At 42.1% G+C, this 15220-nt stretch overlaps 2 protein-coding genes across 2 annotated transcripts in view; both read left to right on the forward strand.

Moving 5' to 3' along the window:
* The window catches only part of ppp2r5b (protein phosphatase 2, regulatory subunit B', beta), a 37695-nt gene extending 29504 nt beyond the window's left edge, over positions 1 to 8191 (forward strand). The window contains exons 8-13 of the mRNA XM_041964595.1: positions 2605 to 2658; positions 3521 to 3571; positions 3780 to 3899; positions 4220 to 4347; positions 5337 to 5438; positions 6683 to 8191. Of these exons, the coding sequence (XP_041820529.1) occupies positions 2605 to 2658; positions 3521 to 3571; positions 3780 to 3899; positions 4220 to 4347; positions 5337 to 5438; positions 6683 to 6920 (693 nt within the window). The 3' untranslated portion in view covers positions 6921 to 8191. The remainder of the gene's footprint in view (positions 1 to 2604; positions 2659 to 3520; positions 3572 to 3779; positions 3900 to 4219; positions 4348 to 5336; positions 5439 to 6682) is intronic.
* A 5453-nt stretch (positions 8192 to 13644) lies between these two features.
* LOC121626842 (glycoprotein hormone beta-5-like) lies at positions 13645 to 14811 on the forward strand. Its single transcript, XM_041965544.1, has 2 exons — positions 13645 to 13845; positions 14623 to 14811. Exons 1-2 carry the CDS (start codon positions 13645 to 13647, stop codon positions 14809 to 14811), a joined length of 390 nt encoding a protein of 129 aa, XP_041821478.1.
* Positions 14812 to 15220: the final 409 nt, after the last annotated feature.

The raw sequence follows: 15220 nt of genomic DNA on the forward strand, positions 1-15220 counted from the left end.
GCCTTGAACATATGCACATACTGTATAAGTATAAGTAATATAACAAAACGAAGGAAGAAATAGGCAGATCCTTTTCTTACCCAAATAAGACAACAATGCATGAATGTGTCTCAAATGGCAGTGGTATTAAGGGACTCCTGCAATGTGTTTAATGCAGCACTAGGAGGCAGAGTTGAGTCATAGATAATACTGCAGAGAGATCCACTCACCTTTGAATTACACTCAAAGTGTGTGTGTGTGTGTGTGTGTGTGTGAGTGTGTGCCTTTGGTTTCTTTTGTCTGTGTGTGCTTGTGTCTGTGTGAGTATGTGTGTTTGGGTTATCATATAATTTGATGACATAGATGGCAGCCAGTCTATTGTGTGTGTGTGTGTGTGTGTGCGTCTGTGTGTGTGTGTGTCTGGGCATTTTATTTGTGTCACACATTATTTGATTATGCAGAAGGTGCAGTTTGTTCTCCACAAACTGGTCTGAGGTATGCATGTTGTTTGTGTGTGTGTGTGTGTGTGTGTGTGTGTGTGTGTGTGTGTGTGTGTGTGTGTGTGTGTGTGTGTGTTCTGGGTCTGAGCATCGGCGTGCCCTACATTTCTCCTCCCTGTCTCTCTCCCCGCGGTTCACACACATACATAATTCACACACTCAAACACACACTTGGTATGACAGGGTCATGGGGGATACGTTGCTAGTGGACAGAAATTTTGCGTGCGGTGCTGAAGGAGTGACCCAATTCTGGATCTAAATATCAGAATATAATATCAGAGCAGCACCTTTTATTCATCTTAAAGGTTTCTCAGCGCTGTGAAATACATTTGAATCATCCTTCCTGCAGACTGTGAAGGGTTTTCTCATTTATATTCATGTCACTGAATTGTAATAACAGCTGTTAGGGCTATATTGTCTAGCCACAGCATGGTTACACATTATGGTTTCAAATGCAACAGAAAAAAGCAAATGCAATGCTTTTACATTTTAAGCTCTTATCAGACTCTCTTGTTTTAAAGTTGGATTTGAGAAGTTTTAGCTATGTTCCTGCTGCGATAGAATACAAACTTAATAGCACAGTGTGTCTTACCTGATGCAGAGTGCTGTAAGGGGACAGATGTCTTAAACCACTTAAACCACTTGCTGTTAAAGACTAAATGTTATGTCGGCTTGTGAAAAGCACCTTGTATCGGTGTTTGTAAGCTGCACGGAGCCATAATGCACTCCAGTCAGCAGCCTACATGGAGGCTGACGCTGCATTTTTATCCTTGTCTGAAAAGTGGAAATATCTTACACAAAATTTCTGTTCGACTGAAACTGTGAACAAGTCAGCATGATTCACAGATTGTGAATAACCATGTTTGCATCTGACAAAGTAATTAAAAGAACTGTAAAAGCATGGAAAGGCTGCTTTTTGATGTGCAGGTCGTAACAAATTCACACGCAATTTACAGACAGCGTTAGAGCTCTCTGAGACGACCTCATCCCTAAAAATAGACCATAATTTGACCTGTCACCTTGACAAATCAATATTAGTAAAGTCTCAGTCTTAAAAAGACCACAATGCCCATAATCCATAGCCTAACAACGGCCTCCTGCACCCACAAAGCCTGGCCTGACAACAGAATCCAACATCATATTTACCCCAAGCAGTTTCTCTAATGCTTTGCTAATGCTTTAGTTTGACCGATCAGCACCTTTACTTTAATCCTCCCTTTATTCTTGGTTTTCTTTTTTTATTCAAGCTTGACATCCCTGCTTTCACCGCTCCCTCTCCCCCTCTGCTGCCGTAACCATGCTGTGGTGCGAGTTAGGGACAGGAAAGTTAGGGATGGAGCGACGGGAGAAGACAAACAAGAAGTGTGCACTGTAAGAAGGGAAAGGGATTAGACGGGAATGAAAGATGAAAGCGGTGGAAGATGTGAAAGCCAGACAGGGCGAGAGACAGACAATGGAGCCACAGGTCAGGAATCAGACAAAGAAAGAAGCAATGACAAAAAGAAGAAAGAAAGTGAAAACTGATTGTCCTACAAAAAGATATGACAGTGCACAACCTCTACCATCTATATAGAAGGTTGGACAATCCAGCATCCTTTCATTTTGCTGATTTGAACTTAGTTATCCAAAAGTCATAAACTGGACCAGTAAAGTAATAATTTGAACAGGGCAAAGGTATAAATAGGACAGAGAGGCCGAGACAAGAGGTCTAAACTCTATCTCACATTGCCCTTAAGGGACTTTGTGTGTGTGACATCACTCCTTCCGAAGTAAACACACGCACACACAGTCCCCGTCGCCACGGTGCCCACTCGCCACGGCAACCGGACTGGGTGGAAGGGGGCAACCGCAAAACACACACGTGCACACGCACGCGCACACTCGCTGGATAATAGGAAATGATCGCAGACCATCCAAGAGGAGACGAGAGCTGATGTAGAAGGAGACACACGTGCGTGCACACACACACACACACACACACACACATCTCCCCTTGGAAAACTCATCTTTCCGATCTTTAGCAGTGTGTAATCCTGAGGGATAAGTGCTGAGATCCCCCTTGTCTCCTTGACAGCTTCAGGGGTTGTGTGTGTGTGTTCTAACCCCGTCTCCTCTGTCCTTACAGCTGGCCTACTGTGTGGTGCAGTTCATGGAGAAAGATGCTACAGTGACTGAATACGTAAGACTGTTTTCATCACCTTTCTGTGCTCACTACAGCAAAGCTGCTAATCAAATTTAAATATGATCAAGTTCTTAGTTTTGTGGTGTTGGCCATCATTTCTGCCCACCGAGTAAATTGCTTGCGATGTGTGAAACCCAGTGACATCGCTGAAAATAAGTCAGATGTGGCAAGAAAAAATCAGAGAGGTTTAAAGCTGCACTAATCAATATTTTTGTATAAATAATGGCTGAGATCCAGAGCCAGATATTTGGCTTAGGAGTTGTTGGAGACCAAAAAAGGAGAGAGAATATCTCCAGGAGGCCAGAAACATGACTCCAAATGTTGCTATATGTCTGCTTGATGTATAAAGCAAAGTAAGCAACTATTTGCTAGCATGTTTGCTATTGCTCGCTAGGTATTTGGAGGTAAATAACATGGAAATCAAAGGTTGGTTATCAGCATCTCAGCATTTACTTTAGTTGTTATCCCAACTGATAGAAATGGTTGACAAAACTACAACAATAAGACTAAAGTAGTAACTAACGTTTCTTTAAAATTGTTCTTGAATGTTATCACCAGTCACATGACCATCAAACATTATAATCAATGCTAGTCCTGTACGTGGTTCACCAATGGGAGCTCACCTCTGCTGGTCTGAGGCTGAATTAGAGTGTTTACTCTAACCTACTTCTTAATTCACCAACATCAATACAGTAAAAGTGAGACTCAGTGTAAAGTTAGGGACATATTTCTTAATGCACTAACCGGAGTATGAATATGAGTTAATGGAGATGGCACAGGTGGACACCAGCCAGCTACCCTGCTGAGCTAATGGCTACAGTGTTTATTTATATTAATGTGCTTCATAATTTCTCTGCAGATCATCAGAGGGCTGCTCAAGTACTGGCCAAAAACCTGCACGCAGAAAGAGGTGAGAGAGCTGCTGATAAAAAAGATGATATTTCTGAGCTGCTCTCATTACTCACTGCTGAAACATTTCCTCATGTGACGCTGCTCTTTTACAACTTGTATATTAAATGCATCTCTGTCTTTAACTCCTCCTGAAGCGTCTTCATTTTTTTTTTTCATTCACTGGGGCTCATGTGAATGTCCTTTCCGTCCTCCATGCGTGTAATCAGGTGATGTTCCTGGGGGAGATTGAGGAGATCTTGGATGTGATCGAACCATCTCAGTTCATCCGGGTGCAGGAGCCGCTCTTCAAACAGATCGCAGCCTGTATCTCCAGCCCTCACTTCCAGGTAAACACCAGCCTCCCTGCGTTCAAACCATGCATGCTTACACGTATTATGTAAAGACATGTATTGGAATACTGGTTTACACTTCCAAAAGGAAGAGAGAATAGTTACACAAATCAGCCTTCACTCTCATGCTAAATCACACATTTTTTGGGAGTAATAAGCCTGATAACAGTAACTAATTGCCTACAGCTTTATTATATCTCTATAGAAAATCCACTGAAGAAGACTGTCGACAAACGACAGCTACTTGGATAACTTTGAAAACAGCGTGCGCAGACATCAGTGGAATGAAAGCCAGCTCTTCTGTCTGTGTGTTTCAGGTAGCGGAGCGGGCTCTTTACTTCTGGAACAACGAGTACATCCTCAGTCTGATAGAGGAGAACTGTCAAGTCATCCTGCCGCTGGTATTCGCCACCCTCTACAGAGTCTCCAAGGAGCACTGGAACCAGTCAGTGGCTCACACATGAACACACACACAAAATAATACAAGTCATACCACAAAGCTTTTGATATTCTCATGTTCTGGTCAGTTTGGGTGTAACAGCAAGCTCTATTAATGTTTGGATGGTAAATAAATCCATATTGACTTATACTGTTTTAGGGGCCAACAAACACTGGCATGAGGAATTTTTTTGCTCATGTATCTCCAATATGACATCCATTCGCGTGCCTCATGATAGTATGTAGTTGTGGAAGAAATATCCTTTCAGATCCCTCATTTCAGAAAAATTAACAATGCAAATGAAATAAAAGTACAGACGTATTAACAGCAAGACTTAGTATCAGCAGTAAAAGTACTCATTACACTCAATGTGCCTTTTCAGAGTGCTATGTTATTAAACATACTGTGGAATGATAATTACTGTGTTCACATGTGCTGGACAAATATGAGCCAGTTGTAACTCTACTTTACATCCTATTATGTTATTTAATGAGCAACAATACATCATATTTTATTAACTGATGTATAAAATCTACTTCTGCAAAACAACTCTGTTGAATAAATGTCATTTAGTAATAATTGAAGTATTTCCTTAGATATAAGGTAGCATGAAATGCAAATACTAAAGTACAAGTACTTCAAAATTATACTTGCATAAATTAGCAGGAGCTATTATCTTAGCTACTTTATGTCACTCTAAATACTTAGAAGATTTACCATTTACAACAACAGTGAGATAAATGCACAATCCCATCAACTAACAGTGTATGCTAAAGAATTAGCAATAGAGCTAATAACCTGCCAGGGTAACATGAATGACCCACATGTTTTTATTTTAGGCAACAGATACGGTTGCCAGAGGGTTAATCTTCCTAAATCATGGGCTTTTAACCTCTATCTCCTGACCCATAATCTGATGGGATTGATGTCCATCCAGGTTCATTAACTTCTCAATCCCCCCCCCCCCCCCCCCCCCCCCCCCCACCCCCCCCCAGGACCATTGTGTCTCTGATCTACAACGTGCTGAAGACCTTCATGGAGATGAACAGCAAGTTGTTTGATGACCTCACTGCCTCCTACAAAGTGGAGAAACAGAAGTGAGTGTGACTCACTCTCTTTGTGTGTGTGTGTGTGTGTGTGAGTTTGTGTCACTGGATACGACAGTGACAACAAGAGGAAAGGAGAAATTGAAGACTCTTATGTCATGTTTTAGACAGTATTTGTTCCATTATCCATCACATTATGTTCACATTCTAAGCATGTATCGCTTAGGTCATCTTCTGAACATGGATCACATCATGATTCCACTTATTCATTACCCTATTTCAAACTCAAGATAGCGGATCCTACTGGGAAACAAGATTTAAAGGGGTAGTTCAACATTTTTGCTTTTTTTCCGACAGTGAGATGAGAAAATATCAATGTTGTGTCCTGATTATTATTTGTTATTAATTTGACAGAGCCAGGTGCAGTGTTTACCCCTTCCTGTGAATTCAATCATAGATTCAAACATATGTTACATATTTCAAGCATAATACCTCAAGCTTTTCAGTGGTGGAGGTGCAGTAATATAAGTTATTTTCAACACCAAATGAATGTCTGAAAACAAGACTAAAATTAAAGCTCAAACTAAATCGCAATGATGATGCTGTTGTGGTTTCCCATCCAAGACTTTCAAGACTTGTTTATGATGTGACCTAATGGACATCAGGTTCATTAAGATATAGCTAGCAGAAGTTTCTGATACAGTATGTCTAAAGATAGAAATGTTTTACTTAATAAGTGACACATCTTTGTGCTTTTTGAAGCCAAGACTTGGATCCAAAATAACTCCTTCAGCAACCACTTGTTTTGCAGACCTCCCATGACTGTAAAGGACTGTGTCATCTGCGTGCAGCAGGATTTCTTCATCATCATACACAGATTATCACTAATGCATCTACATGCAACTACATGACAAGGGCCCCAGTATGGAACCTTGTGGTACTCCCATTTATACAGGTTCCTGTCTGCAACATTGGGTTATTTACCTGTATATACTGGCCACGATCTGACAGATTTTACCCAATTTAATGAGCTGTTAGAGAGCGTATAGTTGAACAGCTTAGTAAAAATGACTGGGTAACTGTGTCAAAGCCCTTATATAGGTCTAGAAAACACTGTTCCCATTACCCCTCCCTTATCTAAATTAACCTTCATGACTTCAAGGAAACAGCGACATGCATTTGTTTACACTGTATGCCTTCCTTAACACAAATCACAACCTTACTTCCCTTACTATATTCTCCATCTTGTGTATAAGCATAACCTGTTATGTTTTTCTCTTCTCCCCATCAACCAGGGAGATGAAGCGAGAGAGGGAGCGTGCAGAGCTCTGGCGAGGCCTGGAGGAGCACCAGGAACGCCGGATGCAGATGCTTACCGAGGCTGCCAGGAACCAGCGCAACCTCCAGGAGCGAGGCGAGAGAGGGGACCCGCCGACCCCTTCGTCCCCGCAGACGGCTCACTCTGACCAGCCCGAGCCAAAGCCCAGCGGGGCCTCTTCCTCCTCCTCCGGAGGTGGGGAGAGCGCCACCTAGGTGCTACTCCACATGTATTGGATAACACAGGGGTTAGGGGACAGGGAGAAGACATGAGGTTGATGGTGAAAATGTTGGGAGAGGTCAGACAGGAAAGGTGCAAAACAGATCTTTTTATCTTGTATCACTGAGGGGGTGGCTTTTTGTGAAAAAGTGTGCAAACTCAGTGATCCGAGGTAAAGACTGTACCTTTTTTCTGACAGAGTTGTGTGAAACTGGTTCACTTTTTGCTGTACACACATCATGTTGCAGATCAGAAGATGAATATTGTCCAAAAGTGCTGACTGTCGTTTTAATTAACGGCTGGTGTATCAAACTGCAGGTCAGTACCCAAAATTGGTAGCTGTCCTGCTTCAAATCAGCCTGAAAATAAGAGATCAAATTTCTCTTTTGGTGCAACACTAACCAAGTTTAACATGTGTCTAACTTGTCTTGATATTTAACCAACCGAGTCAGAGTCTGTACTGTGGCCTCGTATTTATCTTTTGGTCAGAGATGCTTATTTCATGCGTGGATAGCACAATGCATTAATAAACAAAAGAAGCAATTTCACACAAATGTCCCAAAATTATTCCGGCACAGACCAGACACGCAAACCCTCTCTGACACTCACACACACACACACACACACACACACAGGTACATATTTAGTGTAAATATGAGAAGACAGAGAGAGAGTGTATCCAGGTCAGACAAATCTCACACACCAACAATCGATTGATTGATGCACCAAAATATTTCCCACTGTTTCTTTTTGGCACACACTCACATTCATGCAGACACATGGACGCGCACACACACACAGACACACACACACACACACACACAGCTGGTTCTGGTGCTAACTCCTCTCCCATTCTGTCGGGTTCCACCAAAGGACGAGCCTAAAGTCCCTCAAGGTTAAATAACCACTGATGAAGATGATGATAATGATATAAAGTACAATACTGTTCCTTCTTCTTACTTGTTACTCTACTACTACTACTCTACTCTAAGTACTACTGATGATGATGATGATGATAATGTTTTTATATATATATACATATGTCTCTGGATATTTCTGTAGTGTATTATGGGAGAAACACTAGTGTAGCAGATACCATAAAGGGGAAGGCCGGCTCGAATTCTGAATTCACATCACATCTTAACTGTATGAGGCCATAATGTGAGTGCTGAAATTCAGCGGAATTCCCCTTTAACAGACCTTAAAGAGGGGAGGAATGAACTGGATCAGCTGCGGCTGTTTTTCTTTTCTTTTGAAATTTTGGATGTTTGTGGTGCGGTGGGTGCATTTTAATGCGGCATCTCATAAAAATCCCAAAACATTCCATGTTTAAAGATCCTTACAATTTTTTTTTTGGTCGTTTAAACGTGCCCTGCGGAGGAATTTGGAGGAATTATGTTTACATTCAGTTTCCCTCCTCATGAATCAATTGTAGTCAACTTAACGAATACTTTATCTCCTGCCTTGTTTGCATTCATGTTTACTAGCTAGCAGTCTTTTTCTTCCCTCACGTTTCTTTGCACATTGATCAGTGGATTAGCATGCAGCTGGTGGCATGATGTGAATCACATTGCCAGTGTCCTCATACATGTGCAACCTCATGTGCGGTACAAACATAATGCTCTTTACTGCCTCTAGTGGTGGAAAACTCCATGGGGTAACTTTAATTTTGATGTTGTGTCACATAATGATTTTTTGGGTTAAAATTTACTCATTTGTCTTGGTTACATTTTACAAAGTTGAAGTTTAGAGTCCCCCACATCGAACCAAAAATGGACTCCAAACAGACTAGTAACCGCCCCCCAACACAGAGGTTGCTGGAGGACAAATAAAGTGCACTACAAGTGTTTCAGACCAAAAGAAAAACACAGCGATCCAGTTGGATTTCTGAACCCGGAGCGTCTGTTCCTTAAGGCTCAGCAGACCCGACGCTGCTAGATGGCGACCACGACCATGATAACTTTTTTCGGTGTGAACCAACAAAAATCTGTTTATTCTTGTCTGATCATTACGATAGAGTGCTGGGTGATGGGATAAAGAGAGGGGAAAAAAACAGAAAAAAATTATTTTAGCAATATTTTCATTCTTTCAGGATAATCTGTGTGTTTTCAGGGGGTTAAACAGGAAGTGGGTGTCGCATTCAAATGTTTACCCCCCACTCTTGTTTTTACTCCTTTTGCGTCCTTGATATTCACATTGTCTTAAAGGTACTTTCTGTGTACATTTATTTGATGAAAAATGATTTTTCTTTGTAATTATGTTGTTTTTTCTTGGTTTTTGTATGATCTTGTTCATTTTGTGGAAAACTGATACTGATGCTATTTATTTTCTATTTGATCAGGAAACGTAACCTTATTTGAAGACGATGGTCAGGTTGTGTGTGTGTGCGTGCGTGCGTGCGTGCGTGTGTTGGTGTGTATCCAGCGAGCGAATCGGTGAGCAGGAGATGTGCATAGACAGAGCGACAGAGAGCGAGAGACGACAGCTCTCTCTTTGTTCCTTTTTCTCTCTCTCTCCTTCTCTCCTTCCTGAGGGGCATGGTTTGAATCCGAATGTATCGTAAAACACATTGATTGATTGTTTTCTTGACGCTTGAGACGCAGAGCGGGCTTACCTGTCGGCTGCTTCGTAACCAAACATTCAAAAACCCTTCAGACCAGCAGTTTTTCAAACTTCAGATCACGCCTGAGTTGACAAGGTTTTGAAATCCATTCGACTTGCAGCTCTCAGATTGGCATTTGAAGTTTTACAGAGCTGCATGTTGCAGTCGTGCATTTGCGCCCCCAAAGTTCCAGGTCTTTTTTGAGTTTGGTTGACTTGTGATGCTTTGAAGTTGTGGTCACATCCTTAATCAGCCTTTGCTTTTTCTTTTTTTTTTTTTACAAAAGAAGTTGCTCCATTCAAACTTTGATGCTACAGCTTTGCATTTAATGTCATTTGCAGATGTTGCATCCAACATCTTGATTCTAACTTCCAACATTTTTGTTAGGCAAAACCAAATATGGTCAAAATACACATGAAATGAAAACTGAATTCAAAGTCAGTTTAATAGCTTTTTCTGCAGCTTACCATCACATGTCATGGTCTTCACCAGGAGATGGAGTTGCTCGGTCGCCCTGGAGACGGCTCTATCGTCATCACATGACTGAATTACGGAACTCTGGGTATTTTGAGCGTATTGCCACATGATGACACCTGAACCATCTCCATGACAATTAAGCAAAATCTCTATCTGCGATACGATTGAAATCCCCACAAAAAGCCAGGAAGTGGAGGTGGTTTAATGTTCTAGTGGTTCCCAACCTGTCACCTCGTGATCCCTGAGAACAAATTCACGTCTGCTTGCGACTCCCTGGCCTGCGTGTGGTCATGAGTTCCCAGCAGTAAAAACCAAAGAGTGTTTTTCCTTATCAGATCATTTTCATTGTAGGGTTTTCACAGGCAAAAATACCAATCAGCAAAAATACAAAGGAGCAAAAAAAAAAAAAAGGTTTTATTTTGTTTTCTTGTCTTTACCTTGTGACCCTTTTGAGTTATCTAGGGTCCCCTTAAGGGCCCCTGACCGCCAGGTTGGGAACCACTGACACATGCCTCCATGATACATGTTTTTCCTTTAAGGCATTTTTTCCTCTCTTGTTTCTGCACACAACAGGAGCGTAAACGTAATGCGCACAAATTTGCATCAGCTGTCCTCCACGAGCTGATGGTTCAGTGTAATAGCAGCCTCATACGAGTAAACACCTCGGCCCCTGCTCCTGCAGACCCCGCCGAGCTGGAATTCTGGGCGGGCAAGAAAAACGAATGCCTCCATTTGATTTCAAGCGTTGTTTCGATTCAGGCAAAAAAAAAAACACAACTGAAAACTGAAAAGACACAAAACTTGACCTCGCTGTCGTAAAACTCAGCTTGCTTCCTGATTTTAGTTTTGGCTTGCTCACTCACAAACCCTCTCGATTGTTATTGTCAGTCAGTCAGCTGACTCGGGGGAAAACGAGACCCCAGGTCCCACTGCTCTAGAAATCTCAAATATGTTGATGAATAGTGATATCTCTCTTTCTAGGATTCTGTCGTACTTCCTGGAGCTGCTCCAGAACAGGAAGCGAGAGAGGAGAGTGTTCGCGGAGCGCTCTGGTGTCGCCTCACAGACAGCCATCAAACGCTGGTTTCACTCACTGTCACATTTCCTCTCCGAGGCCACTTTCACGAGGCCAAATTAAGAGAAACGCTTTAAACCCGAGGGGTGATGTGAAAGAACTGGATGGAAGCAGCCAGTATAGATAAAAACAGAGGAGGAGAAAGACAGAGGAAAGAAAAGACATAGAGTTAGACACAATAGAATGGCAATAAGTCAGAGCAACAGTAACAGAATGAGAATATAATGTTATCGAAACCTACAACCGCATTACGTAGCAATTTCACTGAATTTCTAGATTTGCACTGTCTGCCCAATGGTCTGTGTTTGTGGTGTTGAAGAAAAACCTTAGAGAAGATGATTAAGACAATGCAGAAGAAGAAGAAGATGTATATTTTGGGGACCAACACAGCGGTGGGGGGGGTTTGAATGTAGAGAGGCTTACTACTGTACGTAACATTACAGAGGGGTGTAGAATGGAGAAAAAAAAAAAAACTATGTGCTAAAAATGAAACTTCACTTTGAGAAAACACTCTGGGAGTCTGTGCTGTCTTTGTGTCACCTCTTTTGACTCTTCAGTAATATTCCTTTATCAATATTCAGTAATATTAATTCCATATTTGGATCAACAGGGGTAGCATGGTGAAAAAATGCTCATGTAGCTACAAACTCATAGAGGATTTTAACCCAACCCTGCATTTCCTGTAGCTTAACACAACATTTTAGCCACTAGCTTATTGTTTTTTTTTTTGCCCTGCCTGTGCAGCATCATACAGCAGACCAAGTTAGCACCTAAGCTAGTTGAACATTAAGCAGCTAAGACAGCAGCAAAGATATTTCTGTCAGGGGTTGGTGGAGACCAAAGCGGAGCTAAAAGGAGAGTCAGTATTGGACTTTCATCCGTCAGCTAGGGAAACATGAGTAAAATGAATGCTAATGTTGCTCTCTTTTTGCTTAATGTGCAGCCTAAATCATCAACTGTTAATACATGAGGCTTACCAGCCTTATAAAGTGATGTCAATGGTGTTTGGCAAAACATGCAGCTTTAATCCGCAAACAAGTGTGTTTCAAAGTCATGAAGGCTTAAGCTCTTTTTTAAAAAAAAACCAAATGTATTTTTTGCATTTGCAACATTTTCGGTCCTCAGGCTACATTTTTCAGGTGACCATAGAGTCACCTGAAAAGAGTTTAAAAGTAAGTAAGAGTTTAAAAACTCCTGTCCTCTGTACTCATCTTTAATCCTTTGTCACAGTAAGTGCTGACAATCCTCACATCATTGACGAGACCAAAGTTGGATAAAGGACTGCACACTCACACACACACTCACACAGAGAGATACAGGCTGAGGTTAAGAAAACATAGACAAGCATCAGTATTTTCCAGGGAGTCTCCATTATTTCTGGCTTGGGGTCTCTAATGGTATTTTCATTGTAATTGCTATGATGTCAGAGTGTCCGTCCACCCTAATGGGCTTCTAAAAACAACAACAAGGACAGATTGGTTCCATTCACCGGTTGTTGTCCGGGCAGACAGACACTGGAGTCCAGCAGCTTAAATCTCTGCAAGATCTTCAGCTGAAAAGGTGAGATGTGTTTTTTTTAAACATCCATAATCTTAGGACAGGTATATAGTGTTAAAATGTTAATGATAATTCATTTTTAAGAGACTTCCAACTGCGTCAAGGACAGAAAGTGTGCATAATTATGTTAGCAGGCTGCTTTACAGAACAGTCAGTGTAGTTTCATAGCTTATATGGAGTCATTGCACTGACAGTGCAGTGTGGCGTTAGTGGTCTCACTGCTTATAAAAGTATTCCACGTCATGCTGCTCATGCTGAAAGTATTTTTATTCCTGTCTTATATTCCTAAAACAAGTGAAGCATTCTGCAGTCCGGCCGAGTTCTGATGATTCTGGTTCTTTCTGTACAGTTTAAGAGGTTTGTTGAAAGCGTGCAGAGTCATTAAGAACATGTGTCCAGTAGCATGAAGGAAATTACTCTTGATTCTGACTGAAAGAAGAAATTAGAATGAGAACTTTATTTATTTATTATTATTTTTTAGTTTGAACAATAATTCTTTCCCCATTGACATAAATATTTTTTACAGTGTGTAAATCACTGGGACTATTAGCTGCAGTAGCCATAATGAACACTAGAGGGAGTTGTGAGTCGTGTTGAACATCACAGTATGCTGCTCTGAAAGTCAGCTTTTGTGAATCATCTTCCCCTGCAGATGTAAAATGTTAGCAATAAAACCTTTAGCAATTCTATTGCAAACCTATTATCAGTAACAGGCCAAACCAAGTATTTTGTCTGTTCTGCTTTTTAAAGGGATTAAAGCAACTTCCAGGCCCATGCCGTCATTTAAAAATATCATGACAGATGACAGGGAAGAGAGGAGGGCAAGACTCACTGATATTTCTTAACTGTTTCTTCACTAATAACGTAGAAATGAAATCTTCATTTTAAGAAAAACTGTACTCCACTCAAGTACAGCAGATCACGTAGGAAGCTGAGGCACAGTAGATGTAAATGCTTGCATAATGCTCTTTTTTCCTTTATTTTCTTCTTTCTACCCATCATTCCCAGCATGCATCTCCATCCCCTGTCCCTCTCCTTCCTCCTCCTCCTTGTTGCCGGGACGGCTGTGGTGTGCGTTGCCGTGACAACCACACTTCATGGTTTCCGAGGCTGCGCCGTGCGAGAGTTCTCCTTTGTGGCCCAGAAGCCTGGCTGCAAGGGGCTGCGCATCACCACAGAGGCCTGCTGGGGGCGCTGCCACACCTGGGAGGTAACGCTCACACGCAGACGCACAGGAAAGTGACTAAACATCAGGAACGTTTAGCCAGAGTAGCAGCCCCGTTCCTTCCCAGTGCTATTTCTGAAAGCCTCCGTAATGCTGTAATTGTGAAACATCAAATAAATGATTAATGGTCCAGGACTCAACCCAAACCACAAGAAGGCTGACGACCCATTCTCAGCTCTTCCCCATATGCCATTGTCATAAGAAACATCCGTCCAAGCAGGGAGGGTTGCTGAACTTTAACTGAACTCGGTCTCGTTTGCAGGGATTTAAATTTCAGCTCTAAGTGATTGAAAAACCAAATACAGGGGGTCGGAAACTCCGTCAGATTCAAGCCCTCCAAAAGAGAAAGAGCTCCGAATCAGCAGCAACAGAGCTGACTCAGTCACACTGGCGGAATAAGGTTGAAAATCTGCACGTTTGATTAAACTTAACTGGCAGGACTTTCAGCCCCGTGGTCTTCCTCAGCGGGGATAAAGATCTTAACTCAAGGTGCACTTACTAGCTTGTACGGAGAGCTTTCAGCTTAATCCACAGACTTCCCCCCACAGAAGACAGCTCCAAGGTCAAGAATGAACAAATTTAACCAACATATCTTCAACACATGCTTCCAAAGTGTGGACAGATGTTCTCAAAGGCAACTTAATGTTTTAAAGTGTATCTCTGACTAATGGTGCCTCCTAAGAACAGTTCTCTTTATATATTACATTTTGTTGGTATATGGGAAAACAACGCCCCACCTGTATGTGTGTGTGAACCCTGCAGAAACCTGTGCCGGATCCCCCCTACATCCACCGCCACCACCGTGTGTGCACGTACAGCCACACCCGCCACATGACCGCCCGCCTGCCGGGCTGCCAGCCAGGCGTTTCCCCCCTTTACCACTACCCCGTGGCCCTGCAGTGCCACTGTGCCGCCTGCTCCACGCAGGACACCGAGTGTGAGACCTTCTGACGGCCAGGACGCCGCTCGCAGCAAACAGCGCCACCAGCAGTTTTACTGATGTGAACCCCGCTGAATAAAATCATGAAACCAAGGCATTTGAGTAAGTGTGAGAGTTTCTGAGGGGGAGCGGCAGCGGGGGAAGAAGGAACTATAGAGTGCTGCAACTGTGTACCAGGGCTTTACCCAGCCTCAGGTTTCCTCTAAGTTTACAGTGATTTGGTTTAATCAAATTTAGTTTGAGGAAACTCACCAATACATTACAAATACAACATAAATCACTCCTTTAACTGTGCCCTGCATTCATCATGAGGCTCAAGTAGTTTTGCTATAATACGCAATCATTATCTTCATTGTTGAAGTTTATGTTGCACTCTCATGGTGCAGACTCCTGTAGAAATGTTCAGTTTGGTTGCTTGAG

Source organism: Chelmon rostratus, chromosome 23, assembly GCF_017976325.1.
Source record: "Chelmon rostratus isolate fCheRos1 chromosome 23, fCheRos1.pri, whole genome shotgun sequence".
Taxonomy (NCBI): Eukaryota; Metazoa; Chordata; class Actinopteri; order Chaetodontiformes; family Chaetodontidae; genus Chelmon; species Chelmon rostratus.

Bases quoted from the DNA above. Each gene is read 5' to 3' on its own strand.
- LOC121626842 (XM_041965544.1), top strand. From the start codon at position 13,645: ATGCATCTCCATCCCCTGTCCCTCTCCTTCCTCCTCCTCCTTGTTGCC. The intron at 13,846-14,622 runs GTAACGCTCACA...TGAACCCTGCAG, and splicing joins GGCGCTGCCACACCTGGGAG to AAACCTGTGCCGGATCCCCC.